At 49.0% G+C, this 16,806-nt stretch overlaps 1 protein-coding gene across 3 annotated transcripts; it reads right to left on the bottom strand.

Annotated features, from left to right (window-relative positions):
* Positions 1 to 5,235: 5,235 nt before the first annotated feature.
* Positions 5,236 to 15,538, bottom strand: RAB3D (RAB3D, member RAS oncogene family). 3 transcript variants are annotated; one of them, XM_036241295.1, is made up of 5 exons: positions 15,393 to 15,538; positions 13,769 to 14,031; positions 12,980 to 13,098; positions 12,768 to 12,892; positions 5,236 to 7,394 (listed from the first exon to the last, which is right to left on the bottom strand). In XM_036241295.1, exons 2-5 carry the CDS (start codon positions 13,994 to 13,996, stop codon positions 7,207 to 7,209), a joined length of 660 nt encoding a protein of 219 aa, XP_036097188.1. In that variant the 5' UTR covers positions 13,997 to 14,031; positions 15,393 to 15,538; the 3' UTR covers positions 5,236 to 7,206. The 3 variants fall into 3 exon arrangements, with proteins under 3 accessions (XP_036097188.1, XP_036097189.1, XP_036097187.1); XM_036241296.1 differs by having other exon boundaries at positions 15,445 to 15,535; XM_036241294.1 differs by lacking the exon at positions 15,393 to 15,538 and having other exon boundaries at positions 13,769 to 15,374.
* Between the last annotated feature and the right edge of the window lie 1,268 nt (positions 15,539 to 16,806).

Below are 16,806 nucleotides of genomic sequence, written 5' to 3'. Positions count from 1 at the left end.
TATAATAGCCAAGAAATGGAAGCAACCCAAGTGGCCATCAATAGACGAGTGGATACAAAAGCTATGGTACACCCTGGTCGGTTTGGCTCAACAGTTAGAGCATCGGCCTGCGGTCCCGAGAGACCTGGGTTCGGTTCCTGCTAAGGGCATGTAACTCAGTTGCAGTTTGTCCCCGGCCCTGGTTGGGTCATGTGGAAGGCAGCCACTCGATGTATCCCTTTCATGTCGATGTCTCTCTCTCTCTCTCTCTTCCTCTCTCTTCCTCCCACTCTATCTAAACAAAAAAATGGAAATATCCTCAGGTGAGGATAAAAAAAAACACAAAACCCACATATATACAATGGAATACTATTCAGCCATGAAAAAGAATGAAATCTCACCCTGGCCGGTGTAGCTCAGTTGGTTGGGCATCATCTTGGGCACAAAAATGTTGCTGGTTTGATTATTGGTCAGGGCACATGCCAAGTTGCTGGCTTGAGGCCCAGTAGGGGGCATGCAGGAGGCAGCCAATGGATGGATGGATGGATGGATGGATGGATGTCTCTCTCTCTCTCTCTCTCCCCCCCTTCCTCTCTATCTCTAATCAATAAAAACATATTTATTAAAAATAATAGCCCTGGTTGGTTTGGCTCAGCAGTTAGAGCGTCAGCCCGTAGTCCAGAGAGATCCAGGTTGGGTTCCCGCTAAGGGCAGGTACCTTGGTTGTGGTTTGTCCCCAGCCCTGGTTGGGGTCATATGGGAGGCAACCACTCAATGTGTCCATTTCATGTCGATGTTTCTCTCTCTCTCCCTCCCTCCCACTCTATCTGAACAAAAATGGAAAAATGTCCTTGAGTGAGGATAAAAATAATAATAATAACAGTCTAACAGCTATTTTTACACAGGGGCCTCACAAAAATTGTATTTCAGGGAGAAGCCTGCACTGTACTACCTGCCTCTGCACCGAACTGCCTGTCTGCACTGTGCTTCTGACATTTGCGCCAGCCCTTATAGAGTTCTTGGAATCTTCTTTCAGTCAATAAGACTTAGACTTTCCCCATCCAATTGAAGCTGCACAGCTTCGACCAACCAGAGCAGCTCTATTCTGACCAATCAGGACAATCCTTTCTGTATCAATCAAACTTAGAGGATTTGGAGTCCTTATTTACCCGAGGGCACACCAATCAGAGACTGGACTTCTGTCTATATAAGCCAGCTCCCCTCCAGCTCTGGGAGCACACTTTCCTTTCTACCTGAGAGTGAAAGGAGCAGAGCAGCCCTAGCTGGTTTGGCTCAGCGTTTAGGACGTCAGCCTGCGGTCCGAAGAGACCCAGGTTCGGTTCCTGCTAAGGGCATGTACCTCGGTTGCAGTTTGTCCCTGGCCCTGGTTGGTCGTGTGGGTGGCAGCCACTCAATGTGTCCCTTTCACGTCGATGTTTCTCTCTCTCCCTCTCCCTCCTACTCTATCTGAACAAAAAGTGGGAAAATGTCCTTGGGTGAGGAGAGAGAGGAAGGAAGGGAGAGAGGGAGGGAGGGAGGGAGGGGGGAGGGGGAGGGGGAGGGGGGGTTAGCACAGGCCAGAGTGCAGTGGGGCACCTAGTGCAGCACCAAGCAGACCATGGCAGAGCAGACCGATGCAGAGAAGCCAGGAGCAGAGTGTGTAGCCAAAGAGTGGCCTGGCCCCAGGGCTGCCCCACAGCCTTGCTGTTTTCACAGTTGTGTTGTATCATAATTGAGCTGGTTTGCACTGAATAAAGTTTTTTTCTTCACTGCACCCCAAATTAGAGATTCCTGTTAGTGTTGAATTGTCACCAACAACCATCAGTTGACATTAGAAACAGGTTAGGACCAGTTTGAGCTGGTTTGTGTCCTAGTCATGAGAACTTAGTACATTTACCCAGGTGATTCTAAGGGGTGGCCATGGTCATGGCTGAGAATCAATAAAACAAGGACTTCATCCAGTGACCACAGCAGACTGAATTAATTCTTTCATTGGGGATTGCAAATGGTAATTTATTTAATTTTTCCATCTTTCTTTTGGGGAGTATTGAAAAAGATAATAAAATGGGCACAGTCACATTTGCTATTGCTGCATTCAACTCCCACTTCCGGAAAACACACCTAGCTTTCTTTGGAACCAGCCCACCTCTCAGATTTCTGTCCCTAAGCTAGGGGTGGGCATGTACTCCTAGCTAGTCAATCGGCACATTTCATCTGTCTGACCTGTCATTGGTTCAGGCATGGGCTGGGACCCAAGTGGCTAAGGGACCTGGTTTTGGAAAGTTAACTAGGGTGACCAGGAGAGAGCAGCTTCCACCACCCCACACGCACTCCACAACTCACCTGGTTCAGAAGGGGCCACTACATGGGGTGAGAGGCTGCAGAGAAGGCACAGAAAGCCGGGATGAGAATCCTTGTACCATTTACAAGTCCCCATGGGCCTAGCTCACTCTTGGTCTCTGCAGTTCATTCATTCAATGAACAAACATCTATCCAGTTCCCGCAGAATGTCAGATATAAACTTTTTACTCACACTTCTGACACCAAATACATGGGGATTTTCTGTATCAAGCAAGCCTCTGCAGGCACCAATGGGGTGTCCTACAATTCAATGCAATTTTTACACTAACTACTCCAAGTCCACATCAGAAGCCACAGGTTTAAGGATTCAGTCCCCATTTCAGATGTCAGTGGCAAGTATTAGGTCCCTAGGTGAGACTCACTTGTCTGAGTTGGCTACAAAGTCCAAGGGTTCCCATCCTCCTCCTTCCATTTCAGGTTTGATAACTACAATGACTCACAGAACTCAGGAAAGCACTTTACCTGCTATTATGTTTATTATAAAGGATACAACTCAAGAACAGTCGGATGAAGGAGATGCACAGGACAAGGCACGGGGAAGGGCTGTAGAATTTCCATGCCTTCTCTGGGCACACCACCCTCCAGCACCTCAATGTGTTCACCAACCCAGAAGCTCTTCCCTAGTTTCGGGTTTTCAGGGAGCTTTCATTACATAGGCATAATTGATTAAATCACTGGCCATTGGTGACCCCTGAGGTCTGGGAGCAGACAGTGCCAACACTCTAATCTTGGTTTGGTCTTTCTGGAGACCAACTCCCATCTTGAAGCTGCCCTCCCCACCCCAAGTCTTATTAGCATACAAAAGACACTTAGCACTCCAGAGATAACATGGATTTTAAGAGTTCTGTGCCAGGAACCAGGAACAAACACTAAATAGTTCCTTTTTATTGTATCAGATAGGAACAGAGCTGGGTGTGGTGGTAAAATATTTTTAAATCCCTGCATTTGAGGAGCTGACACTACATTGAAGGAGACACTTGTTTAATTTAAATGACTAAATGATAGTGTTTTATATTCTAGGGGCTATGGGAAAGAGGACATAGGAAGAGACAGAAATGCTGGGAGAGGGGTTGCAGTACTAAAGTATTAAGGAAGGAAGCAACGAGGTGGAATTTATGGAAAGCCCTGAAAGAGGAAATGAGTGAGGAACTACCTGCGAGCTACCTGGGATAAGAGGGTTCCAGGCACAGGAAAGTCAATGCAAAGGCCCTGAGGCAGGTGTGTTCAAATAGCAGCAAGGAGGCCAATGTGACTGGAATAAAGCAAATGTAGAGAGCAAGTGGAAAGAGTTGAGGGAAGGGAAGTGACAGGTCAGATCATGTGGTACTTGTAGGCCACAGAGAGAACTTTGGCATTTACTCCCTGTCAGGTGGGAGCCATGGAGGGTTCTGAGGAGAGGAATGTGACCAGACTTGGGTGCTCACAGCGTCCTCTGGCTGCTGTGGGGGAGGACAGACCTTCCTAGTAGAATTAGTTATGGCAACACCATCCTCCCTGCCCTCCACACAGAGGAACTTCCCAGGGCCAAGCGGTGGCCATGAGTTCCAGTTAGACACAGCCCCAGGCCTGAGCCTCCCTGGCCTAATCCAGGATCTGCTGCATCACACGTGGCCCTCAACCATCTGTTTGACTGTGATTCAACTGCCCTCTTCCTGGAAATCGCATTTCACTAATGGAAATAAAAAAGAACTGCATCTGGGCACAATGGCTTTAATTATTTTTTTCTTGTGGATAAAAGTGTAAGTCTTTCCAATGGACATCAAAGAACTGCTTATGCCAGAGAACCACATCAAGGACAGAAACCAAACGGCTGACAGCTCGCGCCTTAGTGTTTTGGGATTGTGGGGGAGAAGCCAGCTAGAGGAATTAGCGCTTCAATACTGAGTCCAAATTTCACCCTTGTTTGTTTTTTTTTATCCTCACCGGAGGACATTTTGCATTTATCTTCATACAGAGATGGAGGGAGAAAGGGAGGAAAAGAGAGAGAGAAACATCAACATGAGAGAGACACATCAAGTAGTTGCCACCCACACGACCCCAACTGGGGCCGGGGGCAAACTGCAACCAAAGTACGCGCCCTTAGCAGGAACCGAACCCAGGACTCTCTGGTCTGCGGGCCAAAGCTCTAACTGCTGTGCCAAAATGGCCAGGGCCTTTACTTGTTTTTCTAAGTTGAGTAGGACACAAGGATATGATGCCCAGAGAGCCCCCCCTCCCCACACACACACAGAGAAAAGAAAGCAGAACCCTAAACCACAGCGATCATGGCAATTTCCCACCGAACTGTCTGTGGAAAGACAAGTTGCTAAAAGCAAGTGGTGAGAAGGGACAGCACCTAGCCTCAGGCGATGGCTCCAGTTTCCCTGGGGTTGGAAGGTGGTTTTCCCACAGCCTTTGGTTTAATTTTGTTTGTAAACTCAACAAACCTCCCTTCCCTCAGTGATCTGGGAGGACATTAGTTTCTGTTCCCCAGAGACCATCTTGAACTAAATCTACCCCCATACATCATAAAATAAAAACATGCATTATTTTTAGAAAAAAACAAAAATACATTCTTCTCCTACATTATTCCCAGTCTTGAGAGAACCCAGAGCCAGCTGTCTCAGTTGCTGCTTGAAGCTGAACTACTGAAAAATCTTGTGTAAACAGAAAGCTTTGCCCTGGCCGGTTTGGCTCAGCGGTTAGAGCGTCCGCCTGCGGTCCGGAAAGACCCGGGTTCGGTTCCCGCTAAGGGCATGTACCTCGGTTGCAGTTTGTCCCCAGCCCTGGTTGGTCGTGCGGGTGGCAGCCACTCGATGTGTCCCTTTCACATCGATGTTTCCCTCTCTCTCTCTTCCTCTCTCTCCCTCCCACTCTGTCTGTACAAAAAATGGAAAAATGTCCTCGAATGAGGATTAAAAAAAAAAAAAGAAAGAAAGCTTAGGCCTACTCAGGTACGAGATACAGCCAAAGCTGTTTTTATCACACGGCCGTGACAATAGGCTTGTCCCTCAGATAACAGCTCTCTGACCCATCATTTTTTCTGGCAGCGGTTTAGGGAAAATGGACTGGCCAACAGCCTCTTGACAGGTCGTGGCACGTATTAAGGAGACTTTAAGCTAATTTAATTTCATTTTTATGTTAAAGCAACATTTCTGACCCCTCCCCTCCCCCAAGCATTCAGATTAATTTGTGTTTCCAGGAACTCATCCATTTCGCCAGTCATTTAACTTGGAGTACAAAGATATCCTCACTTGGAAACTCAAAGGGCAGACCCTGGTATAGGGTAAACAGCACCCTCTAGAAATAGATTTAATCTAGAGTTTCCATAAAGGCAAGAACTATGTTAAACTTGAACCAGGCCTTCCCCATAAACCAAAGGAGGAGTCTGAGATCTTTAAGGTTATAGGTCATTTTGCCCGTCGGGGGTGGGAGAGCAGAACTGGGAACACAAACTATCTGTTTAGGCTGTCCTCACAGGGTCTGTCAAGTTCTGGGGTGTCAGTTACTGTTCCAGAGCAGGAAGGTGTCATGGTACTGGAGCTTGGCCTTTGGCAGGCAAGAAGGCCACTGAGCTGTGCAGGGAGTGTGTGAAGATGGTAGATCCCCAAACTGCACATAACCTCCCAGCAGGAGCCCCAGGCAACTGGGAACCCAAGCCTCAACCAGGGAGACCGATCCCAGCCCACCCCCATCAGCCTGCCATTCCTAAGCTATATTATGAAGTGCAAGTGGCAGGTAGCAGTGCCTCTCACTCCTCCAGCCTGAACCAAAAACATTCCTTAGTGATACCTCTATTAGCAAAAAACATCCCATCTCTGGGCCCCACCGATGATATATATGGCTCAGGAAACAGACACTGGGTCTTCCCCGGTCCTCAAGTGAAAGGACCCCAAGGCCTTACATCAGAAAGTCACCAGCAAGGGCAGGCTATGGGAACATTGCTCAATTTCCTTCTCTAACAGGATGCAAGATGTGGAAAGACCTTGCTAAAACATCTCCAGCCAAATGGGCCCTAGAAGGCAGGTTTGCGCAGGAGGGCGGGAGCTCCTGCCTCTGAGGTTAATTCCTGGCAAAAAGCCCCGAGAAGGCAGGCCAGGAGCTAGGCGATTCTCTGCCTGGCATAACACAGTGCATAATTCCAGAATTCAATCCTGGGTCAGGGACACCATGCATAAGCAAAACAGTGGCAGGGTCGTGGTGATGTGGAATTCTGGGGAAACTCAGAAGGCACTTCTGGGGTCCCCAAAACCAAGGGGGGCTCTGACTCCCTATCCCTTCACAACAGGTAAAGCTGCTTTAATACTGTTTTCACAGACAGAGGATCTGCAGGCCAGAAGGGAGGGGTCTTTCAGGGTTAAAGTCACCTCCCCACTTTGGAGCCTTGAGATCAGAGATTTATAGGCAGGCTCGGGATCAGAGCAGGGGGCCCTGAGCAAGGAGCCGCCTTCCACATCTCCAAGGATGAACTCTGAGAACCCACATGGAATGAGGAAGAAGGCACACCATCTTCAGCCAACTCATGAACTCCAGACAATGCCAAACACAGAATGGATGTGGACAACGGCTCTAACCCAGAAGGCACGGTGGAAGGCCCACAGCCTGCCCATGTGCCCCCACTAAAACACCTGAAAAGCAGCAAGCTCCTGCATGTCCCCAGACCCTGCCTCTAATGCAGAGTCCCCAGGTTCTGGAGCTTGTGACAGGGGCTGCTTGGGCAGGCTGGCAGCTGTGGCGAGAAAATGATCCATGCGGGGAATGAGGGGCAGCTGATAGCTGACAGGAGGGAAGGGGGTGCCCTGAGCTTGGAAACAGCCCTTGTGGCTCATGCCTCAGTCACATTCCCTGCCAAGGCAGGAGGGGGTGGGCGGGGGTTAGGGACCATCTCTAGCAGCTACAGCTGCTAGCCTGGGGAGGTGGAGCATCCCCCACGGTCGGGCCTTTTCCATTGCTGCCTGGGCTGGAGCTCGGTTCCAGGGACTCATTCATCTTCTCACAGATGATGTCCACCAGGCGCTCGAAGACCTGCTTCACGTTGATGTTCTCCTTGGCGCTGGCCTCAAAGAACTCGAAACCTGGATGGACATAAGTGGGGACACCTGTGAAACCCTGAGGGTGTGGCATCCAAATCTGGGTTCCGAGCCCACTTCTGCCTGTTATGCAGCTGTGGGACCTTGGCTGAGTGCCTCAGTCTCTCTGAGCCTGTGTGCTTGTCTATAAAAGGGAACCATGCTGATAAAAACCTATTCTGAACTATCCTAAGTATCCCGTTGTCCCGAGGCAGTGGCTGCAAGAGTCCTGGCAGTAACAGTCTGGGGCCTGGAGGGCACGGGTGCCCATGGGTAGCTGCGGCTTACCTTCCACCCCACTGTACCACACAGGAAGGTACAGCGAGGGGGACCACGAAGCTAGATATTTATATGGACTTTTGAAATGTTCTGGAAAATGTGCTCGAGACCAACTAAAACAGCTGAAACCTGCCTTCAGCCCAGGGGGCTACCAGTCTGCAGTTTCTGTCAGGTAGATAGATAACAGCAGGTTTCCCAGTGTTAATGGAGAGCGTTCGATGCGTAGTTCCTAGCCCAGAATGCACCAAAAATGGTCATCATAATCATAATCACAATCTTAAAGAATGCTTATATCACACTTACTATGTGGTAGGCACCTTTCTAAGCAATACATAAATAAACACCTTTAATGATGTTCTGAGGTTCATCCCATTAAAACCCACTTTATAGATGAGGAAACCAAGGCACAGAGGGGGAAAGTTACTCATCTAAATTCACATAGGTAACACGTGGCAGGACCAGGACTCACACCCAGGCTACCTTGCTCAAACAACAACAGTTCAGAAATATTAACTAAGACTTTTAAATATACATAAAGGATAATAAATATTCCTGTTGTACCACCTTGGGTCTTGGCTGGCTGGCTCCTTCTGGTGCAGGGGCATGTGAGGTAGCTTTGAGTATATTCTTAATGACCATGAAACTTGTCTGCCCTCCCAAAAGTGGGAGGTGAAACAAATGCTTTGAGGACTTGTCCAAGGTCCCTCAGCTACAAAATGTGGCCAGTCAACCTGCAAATGAGGGTGTATGTGACAATCTTCCTGCATGCCTTAAAGGTTGGTTAAGGATCTGCCTGCCTGGAACTGTCCCTGAAAGGTCCCCAGTGTATCCCCACCTGCTGCACCTGCTGAGGTGGGCCAGAAATTCAAACACCCACCATATACACACAGCCCAGGACAAATGGGCCTCTACCCTGGCACTTGTCATGCTGCACTATAAAAATGTAATTGTATCCCTGGCTGGTTTGGCTCAGCAGTTAGAGCATCGGCCCACAGACCAATGTGTCGTGAGTTTGATTCCAGTCAAGGGCACATACCTCGTCCCCCGCCATGGTTGGGGTTGTGCGGGAGGCAACCACTTGATGTGTCCTTTTCACGTTGATGTTTCTCTGTCTGTTTCTCTCTCTTCCTCTCTCTCCCTCCCACTCTATCTGAACAAAAGTAGAAAAATGTCCTCGGGTGAGGATAAAACAAAAAAAGAAGAAAAAAGTAGTTAGATGTGGCCCAGCCAGTGTGGCTCAGTGGGTGAGCATTGATCCACGCACCAAGAGGTCTCCAGTTTGATTCGCGGTCAGGGCACATGGCCAGGTTCTGGGCCCAATCCCCAGTGGGGGGCATGTAGGAGGTGGCCAATTGATGTTCTCTCTCATCGATGTTTCTATCTCTCTCCCTTTCTCTTCCTCTTTCTAAAAATCTATAAAGAAAAAAGTTAGCCCTGGCCGGTTTGGCTCAGCGGTTAGAGCGTCGGCCTGCGGTCCGGAGAGACCCGGGTTCAGTTCCCGCTAAGGGCACGTACTTCGGTTGCAGTTTGTCCCCGGCCCTGGTTGGTCGTGCGGGTGGCAGCCACTCGATGTGTCCCTTCACATCGATGTTTCTCTCTCTCTCTCTCTTCCTCTCTCTCCCTCCCACTCTATCTGTACGAAAAATGGAAAAATATCCTCGGGTGAGGATAAAAAAAAAAAAAAAAAAAAAAAAAAAGAAAAAAGTTAAAAATAAATAAATAGTTAGATATGTAATATACGTTTCCTATCCTATCGTCTCCGCTACAAGACCACCAGCTCCAAGAGAGCAGGATTTCTGCCTTATTCACTCTGCAGCCGGTGCCTGGCACAGAGTAGGTCCTAGGGATCCACTTGCTCAATGACTGGATGGATGAATGAATGAATGATGAATGAATGAATGAATGAATGATGAATGAATGATAGAGGCAGGGCACGAATGCCGATCTACTCTGAAACTAGTGATTATCAATGTCACCCTACTATCTTCCTGGGCAAACCTGGCATTTCCTTAAACATGTATGGCTCTGTCTCAAGCAATCTGAATTTTAAAAAAAAATTTTTTTCCCATCATAAATGTTTGCTAGATAAGCTAGAAACTGCTGAAAAATATCAAGACAAATACAAAAGCCATTTGTAGTTTCATCACCCAGAGAAAATTACTATTGGTGTTTTGATATTTAACTTTCTACTTTTAAAAATATAAATACAACCCAGCCAGAGTGGCTCAGTGGATTGAGTGTCATCCCATGGACTGAGAGGTCCCGGTTCCATTACTGGTCAGGGCGCACGCCTGGATTACAGGCTCCATCCCCAGTAGGAGGCATGCAGGAGGCAGAAGATTAATGTTTCTCTCTCACATCGATGTTTCTCTCTAAATGTTCTCTCTAAAAAATAATCAATAAAGCCCTGGCTGGTTTGGCTCAATGGTTAGAATATTGGCCTGCAGTCCAGAGAGACCTGGGTTCAGTGACCGCTAAGGGCAGGTACCTCAGTTGCAGTTTGTCCCCGGCCCTGGTTGGGGTTGTGCGGGAGGCAGCCACTCGATGTGTCCCTTTCACGTCGATGTTTCTCTCTCTCCCTCTCTCTTCCTCTCACTCTGTCTGAACATAAAAAATGTCTTCTGGTGAGGATAAAAAACAAAAAAAAATTTTTAAATACAAATACACAATTGTTGGATTTGGGTTTGTAGGGGTGTGTATTTACACAATTAAGGGGGGGGTCATTTACACAATTAAGATCAAATTACATCTCCTGCTTTGTATTTCAATGTTTTAAACTTAATGACAGAGTGGGAATTCCCCCCTCAGCTCCCTCACCAGACGTTCTCTGCAAGAAGATGTGGGCTACCTCCACAAGTATCCTAGCCCACGGATTGTAGGTGATTTTACCAGCTCCAGGCAAAGTAGAGATCTAGGACTCCCTAGAATACCTGGAAATGAAACCCAGGCTGGAGTTCTCAGAAAACACAAGGGACGAAGAAGCAGGTTAAATGACACCATGAGGGAGCAAAAAGCCAAACCACAAATGAAAGATGTTCCATAGAAAAAAGACCCTGTTTCTCCAACAAATTGATAGCAAGAAAAAAGAGAAAGGGGACCTGTTATAGTCTAGGAGGCCTTGGACTTTTTCTGTAAAGGGCCAGATTGTAAGTATTTGAGGCTTTGTGGGCCATATGGTGCTTTGAGCTGTTTTTTTTTTTTTTTTTCCTTTTATTTATTTTTATTAAAACAACCACTATTTTCTTTCTTTTTTTTTTATCCTCACCCAAGGATATTTTTACATTAATCTTCAGATAGAGCTGGAGGGAGAGAAAGAGGAAGAGAGAGAAACATCAATGTGAGAGAGACACATTGATTGCTTGCCACCCACACAACCCCAACCAGAGCCGGGGACGAACTGCAACCGAGGTACGTGCCCTTGGCCGGAATCAAACCTAGGACTCTTCGGTCCGTGGGCAATGCTCTTACCGCTAAACCACACCAGCCAGGGCGTGCTTCGAGTTTTATATGCAGGCATCAACAGTACTTCACAATCATGCCAGTTAACACTTAGATGCAACCTACACACGTGCCAGACTCTTCTATAACTGTATGTTGCAACTCATTTCACCCTCATGATAACTCAGTGAGGTGGGGCTGTTATCATCTCCATTTGACACATAGGGAAGTATACAAGATCTCAAAGCGAATGAGAAATAATACGAGTTAATGTTCAACCAAGGTCAGTTTTCGCCTATTTAACCTTTCTAACAGCCCTATAAAGTAGACACTGTTTCACCTCTGCTTCTTAGGTGGAGAAATGGAAGCACAGACAGGAGAGGCAATGTGCCCTCGATGGTACAGCAGTGGGCTGCAGACTGGGATTCTAGCCCGAATCTGGGTCCTTAACAAGCCCTACCGTACAGTAGTTACACCATCTCCTGTAAGGAAAAGTCCTGGAGAGCCAAGAATACTAGAATACTCCAGGACAAAGTTTTAGTTGAGCTTAAAATTTTTTTTCTTTACTGATTTGAGAGAGAGAGGAAACAAGAGGGAGAGAGAGAAACATCGATGAGAGAGAATATCTATTGGCCACCTTCTGCATGCCCCCGACTGGGGATTGGGCCCACAACCTAGGCATGTGCCCTGACTAGGAATCAAATCAGCGACCTCTTGGTGCATGGGTCAATGCTCAATCACTGAGCCACACTGGCTGGGCTGAGCTTAAATTTTGAATAGATAATTCATTCACCTGATTCAAAAAGATAAACTGAAAAGTTCCCCTCCCATCCTGGATTCCAGCCATCCAGTTCTCAGACACACAGGTCACTGCTGTTGCTAGATGTTTCTGTATCCTTTCAGAATTCCTTTAGGTTAACATTAAGTATATATTTCTTATTCTCATCCTTTTTATACACTAATGCAAGTGTTGGCAAATTTCAAGATGCAGGCCAAATCTGGCCCAGCGCCTGCTTTTGTAAATGACGTTTTCCTGGCAGTCACACTTGTTCACTGGTGTATATTGTCTATGGCTGCTTTCAAGCAGAACTGAATCATTGTGAGAGACCCTACGACCAAAAATATTTCCTGTCTGGCTCTATAAACAAATGTTTGCTGACCCCTGCCTGAACTAAAGGAAGCAGCCATACCCACTATTCTGCAGTTTGCTTTTACCACTTAACCATATGTCTCAGAAATCTTACATAGCAAAACATAAAGAATGCCCTTGTCCTTTTTCATGGCTGCATAGTATTCTACCACATGAATATATTTTATGTTTTGTTACTTTCTCCACTGTGAGACATCTGGGAGGTTGCAAAGGTTTCCCTGCTATTAACAGTACTACCATTTGATATACTTGCTGCTTCCCACATGAGTGAGGATGTTTGTGGGATAAATTTCCAGAAACAGTTTTCTGAGTCTGGGTTCCTAGGGCAGTGATCAGGGAGAGGGGATCAGTGGGTGAAACTCCTACAATTAAATGGAAAAGGTGGCATATATGTAGGCATTATTTTCTGGGCAGACCCTCAAAGAGCAAAGGGTTGGAGACTGTGGTTGGATCTGGGATTTGGGGGTTTGTTCTGGGAGGTTCAGGGCCTGCAGCCCATGTTGGGCACTAACCAAGGTCACCGGCGAGCCTCTGACCATCCTCAGCAAGCACGACACGCTCATCCTCCAGGTCACACTTGTTCCCCACAAGGATGACCTGGGCATTGTCCCAGGAGTAGGTCTTGATCTGGGTGGCCCTGTAGAGTTTGAGGGCTGTTAGGCCAGAGATTTGGGTTTAGGGAAGAGGGCAAAGGTCAGGGGATCAGTGGTCAGCAAGCACTCACCAGTCCTGCACGGCAGTGAAGGACTCCTGGTTGGCAACATCATACATAAGCAAGAAGCCCATGGCTCCACGGTAGTAGGCTGTGGTGATCGTACGGTAGCGTTCCTGTCCTGCTGTGTCCTGGGAAAACAGTGGGGTCAGCTGACTAGAAGCCACCCTGGTCTCACTGCACTCCTGCAGGGCCCTGTGCTCCCTGCCCCAGTCTAATGGGAGAAATAGGAACCTGCCTATTCAACCTCCAGTTTGATGGGAGAGACATGGCCCTGCGCTTGAGGAATTCCCAGTCTGGGGGCCAGTTCCTCTCACAGACTTATAAGACCCTTTGACCTTATCTTCAAAAACCAACTTAATGACTTAATAACCACAAACAGGAGCCACCTGGGCCAGAGGGTACCATCTTGATGTAGACATGTAGGTGGTCATTACCCTGACAATTGTTACCAACGGCTGCATTGTGTTTGTGGGGTGGGGAGAGGGTGGTTCTGACACCTGGCAGGCTCAATGGGGGCCTCCGAACTTACACCTGAAATGGTACCCAAATCCCTTTCCCATTAGTCACCAGGGCTTCTAACTGCCTTGGGTGACTCCCCCTCAGACCTCACAGGGCAGGGCATATCCCCTCATCCTGATGAATTCACCTCATAGATAATACTTCCCTACTCTTCACACATCCCTGATTCTGCTACTCTCTTCTCTCTCACTCAGGACCCTTTCCCACAGTCCTACACCTTCCCATGAGGAACTCCAGGCTCTCCACAACTACAGACCCATGAACAGCCAATGGGCCCACCCATATCTGCAGCTTGATCCTCTTGTCATGGCGGTAGACAGTCTTGACCTTGAAGTCAATGCCCACAGTGCTGACGAAGGCAGGTGTGAAGGAGTCATCTGCGTAGCGAAACAGGAAAGATGTCTTGCCCACACTGCTGTTGCCAATGAGCAGGAGTTTGAACATGTAGTCGAAGTTCTGGTCTGCTGCATCACGCGGGCCAGTGGGAGGTTCTCCAGCTGATGCCATCCTAGTGGGGAACTTATTGGGGGAGGCTTGGAGCCCTGCAGGAAAATAAAAAAGCAAGGGCTCCATTGTATACATCAGACTTGGGTTCAAACTCCGGTTCTGCCACTTGGAGCTCAAGTGACTCTGGATACCTCACTTGCTCTCTCCAGGACTCAGTGTGCTCCTCTGGAAAGTGGGGATGTTTGGCAAATGCAATGGCTCAGGTTAGGGGGCGAATGGGGGCCTCATCTGGTTGCTGAGGAACCAGACCCTGCGAAGGCACAGGTGTGGACTTTGCCCCATGGTGAGTAGCCAGTGTAGCCCAGGTATGAACTGGGGGAGGGGGCCTGCCAGCTGGATAGAGCCCCCCCTTGCAGCCTGGGTGTTGACTTTGGCAGGTGTCAGCCACCACCAGGGAGCCTGCCCTGCCCCCACCCAAGCTGTGTTTAACTCCTTCCCTGATCTTCCTCCAAAGGAAGGGATTTCAGTAGATCCAGCCCAGGGGTTTCTGTGGTCCAGCCCAAGTATAAGCCTGGCTCTGCCCCCCAATGGGTACTGCCACCTTCTGTTTGTCAAAGGGGCTGGGCCCATTTCCTTCTGGGTAAAGCTGACTCAATCCAGCCCCAGCCCGCGGAGGCTGGGTGATGGTCCTTAAACAGAAGGAAACTAACCCAGCCAACTAATAATCAAGAATCCCCACTGCCAGGACCACCACTCCCCTCCAACCCTAGTCCTGTCTTTCCTGGCAATGTGTTCCCACCACTGGGCTACTTCCTTTGGGCCCAGGACACCTCCTCAGCCCTCATGGCCTCCCTAGACCCAGTTTCCCCAGCTGTTTATGGCTGCTCCCTAAGCCACACAGGGAGGTTCCAGAAGACCTGGGTGAATGGAGGACACACCCAGAGAGGAACCCCTGGCAAAGCTCTTTCTCAACTGATTGTGGGGCTTTTTTTTCCCATCTTAAAGGAGGACACAACCGGCCCCCCCTTTCCTGCCCAGCCCTCAGCCCCACCCGGTGTTCCGGGAGAACGAGTTTGAGGGGAAGACAAGAGACAGGAAGCCTTTCCCCAAGCTGGGCAGGGCTGCCAGGCTGAGGCCCCCTGCCCCAGCCCACCAGTCAGCCGGTGCCACAACAATCTGCCCATCCTCCCTCATGCTGGCACTTGGTAAGAGTCCTGGGATTTGGCCCTGTCCCTCTTCGAGGGATTTAGGGCGCCCGAGCCGGTGCAAGGGAGCTCGGGAGCTTCCTCCCATCTCCATATGGTCCCATCTCATGTTCCCAGTGGGGCTCTCGGCCTCGCTCGCGCCCCATTAGCGCTCCCAGATGAGCCCAGCTGGTGAGGGTGAGGGAAGAGGCGCCCTCCGCTGCCCTCCTTGGCCCCCGGGGCCTCCCCCAACCCTCTGCTCTCCCCCAGACCTGCTGGGACGCGGAGGTGCGGGGCGGGGTGCGCTCCCTCCGAGGGGGTCACCTCGTGTGGGGGTCGTTGCCCGCGGAGTTTCCGCCTCCGAACTCGCTGCGGCCCGCCCTCGGCAGCGACCCGACGGACCGCAACCCCGACCCCACAGCCACCGCCACTGCCGTCGCTGCTGCCGCCGCAACCCGGATCCCGCGTCGGCTCCGCCCAGGTTGGAGAGGAGGGGCCGCTCCTGGGGAGGGCAGGGCGGGGCCGAGTCCCGGGCGAGGCTTGTGGAAAGTGGGGGTAGAGGCTGCAAGCGGCACCGCGCGTGCAGTGCTCTAGAGCTCACCCCCCAACAATAAACTATCTATAGAGTTCCTACTATGTGCAGAGCAGTTGAGAGCACAGATTCTCCACCGATTTCTAGCCCTGTGACTTGGACAAGTTAGTTAACCTCTCTGGGCCTCAGTTTCCCCTACAGTCAAATGGTTGATAACAAGAGTCTCCAACTCACAGGGTTGTGTATGGGTTATGGTCTGAATTAATGTTTGTAAACTACAGCGCCTGACCCTAAAGTGGGCTAGATCTCTTTGCCAAATACTCTTGAGGGCCCTTGGAATTAATCTCCTTTTTAAAAAAAAATTTTTTTCTTTATTGATTTGAGAGAGGAAGAGTGAGGGAGAGATAGAAACATCAATGAGAACATCGACTGGCTGCCTCTTGCATGTCCCCCACTGGGGATCGGTCCCATGACCTGGGCATGTGTCCTGACCGGAAATCGAACCGGCAACCTCTTGGTGTGTGAGTGGATGCTCAACCACTGAGCCACACTGGCAGGGCTAATCTCCCTTTTACGGATAAAGAAACTGAGTCTCAGAAAGTCAGCCACTTGACTGAGGCTGCACAGTAAGGAAATTTGGCACATCCAGCCCTAGCTGAGGTCTAGAGTTTTCTTTATGCCAGCAGGAGAGGATCTGTAGTTATAATAGTTCAGGCTTTGGTGGTGTTCAAATTCCAACAATTCCATCGGAAGCCACTTACTGAATAAACTTCTCTGAGACCCACTGCTTCATAAGAACAGCAGGTGCCTCCAAGGACTGCCATGAGAATGAACAACAGTGACATGCATCAGTCAGAAAGGACTGGCATATCCTTAGTAACAAGCAGCCCTGAAACTTCCATGGCACCCAACACCTACACTCACACTGGTCATTGTGAAGGGAAAATGTGGGGAATCATTCCCTAGCTTGTATAGAAGTCTTGGCTTACCCTCGGTTTCCTTTCTGTGGGCTCAGTTACCCACAGTAATCACAGTTTGAAAAAAACAAATAGAAAATTCCAGAATAAACAATTTTAAGTTTAAAATTGTGCACCATTCTGAATAGCATGATGAAATCTTGTGCTGTCCTGCTCCATCCCACCAGGATGTGAATC

The sequence above is a fragment of the Molossus molossus genome, unplaced genomic scaffold (assembly GCF_014108415.1).
Source record: "Molossus molossus isolate mMolMol1 unplaced genomic scaffold, mMolMol1.p scaffold_m16_p_4, whole genome shotgun sequence".
Classification (NCBI taxonomy): Eukaryota; Metazoa; Chordata; class Mammalia; order Chiroptera; family Molossidae; genus Molossus; species Molossus molossus.
Note: the sequence above shows the minus strand (reverse complement) of the source record. Positions and strands in the feature narration are given on the sequence as shown.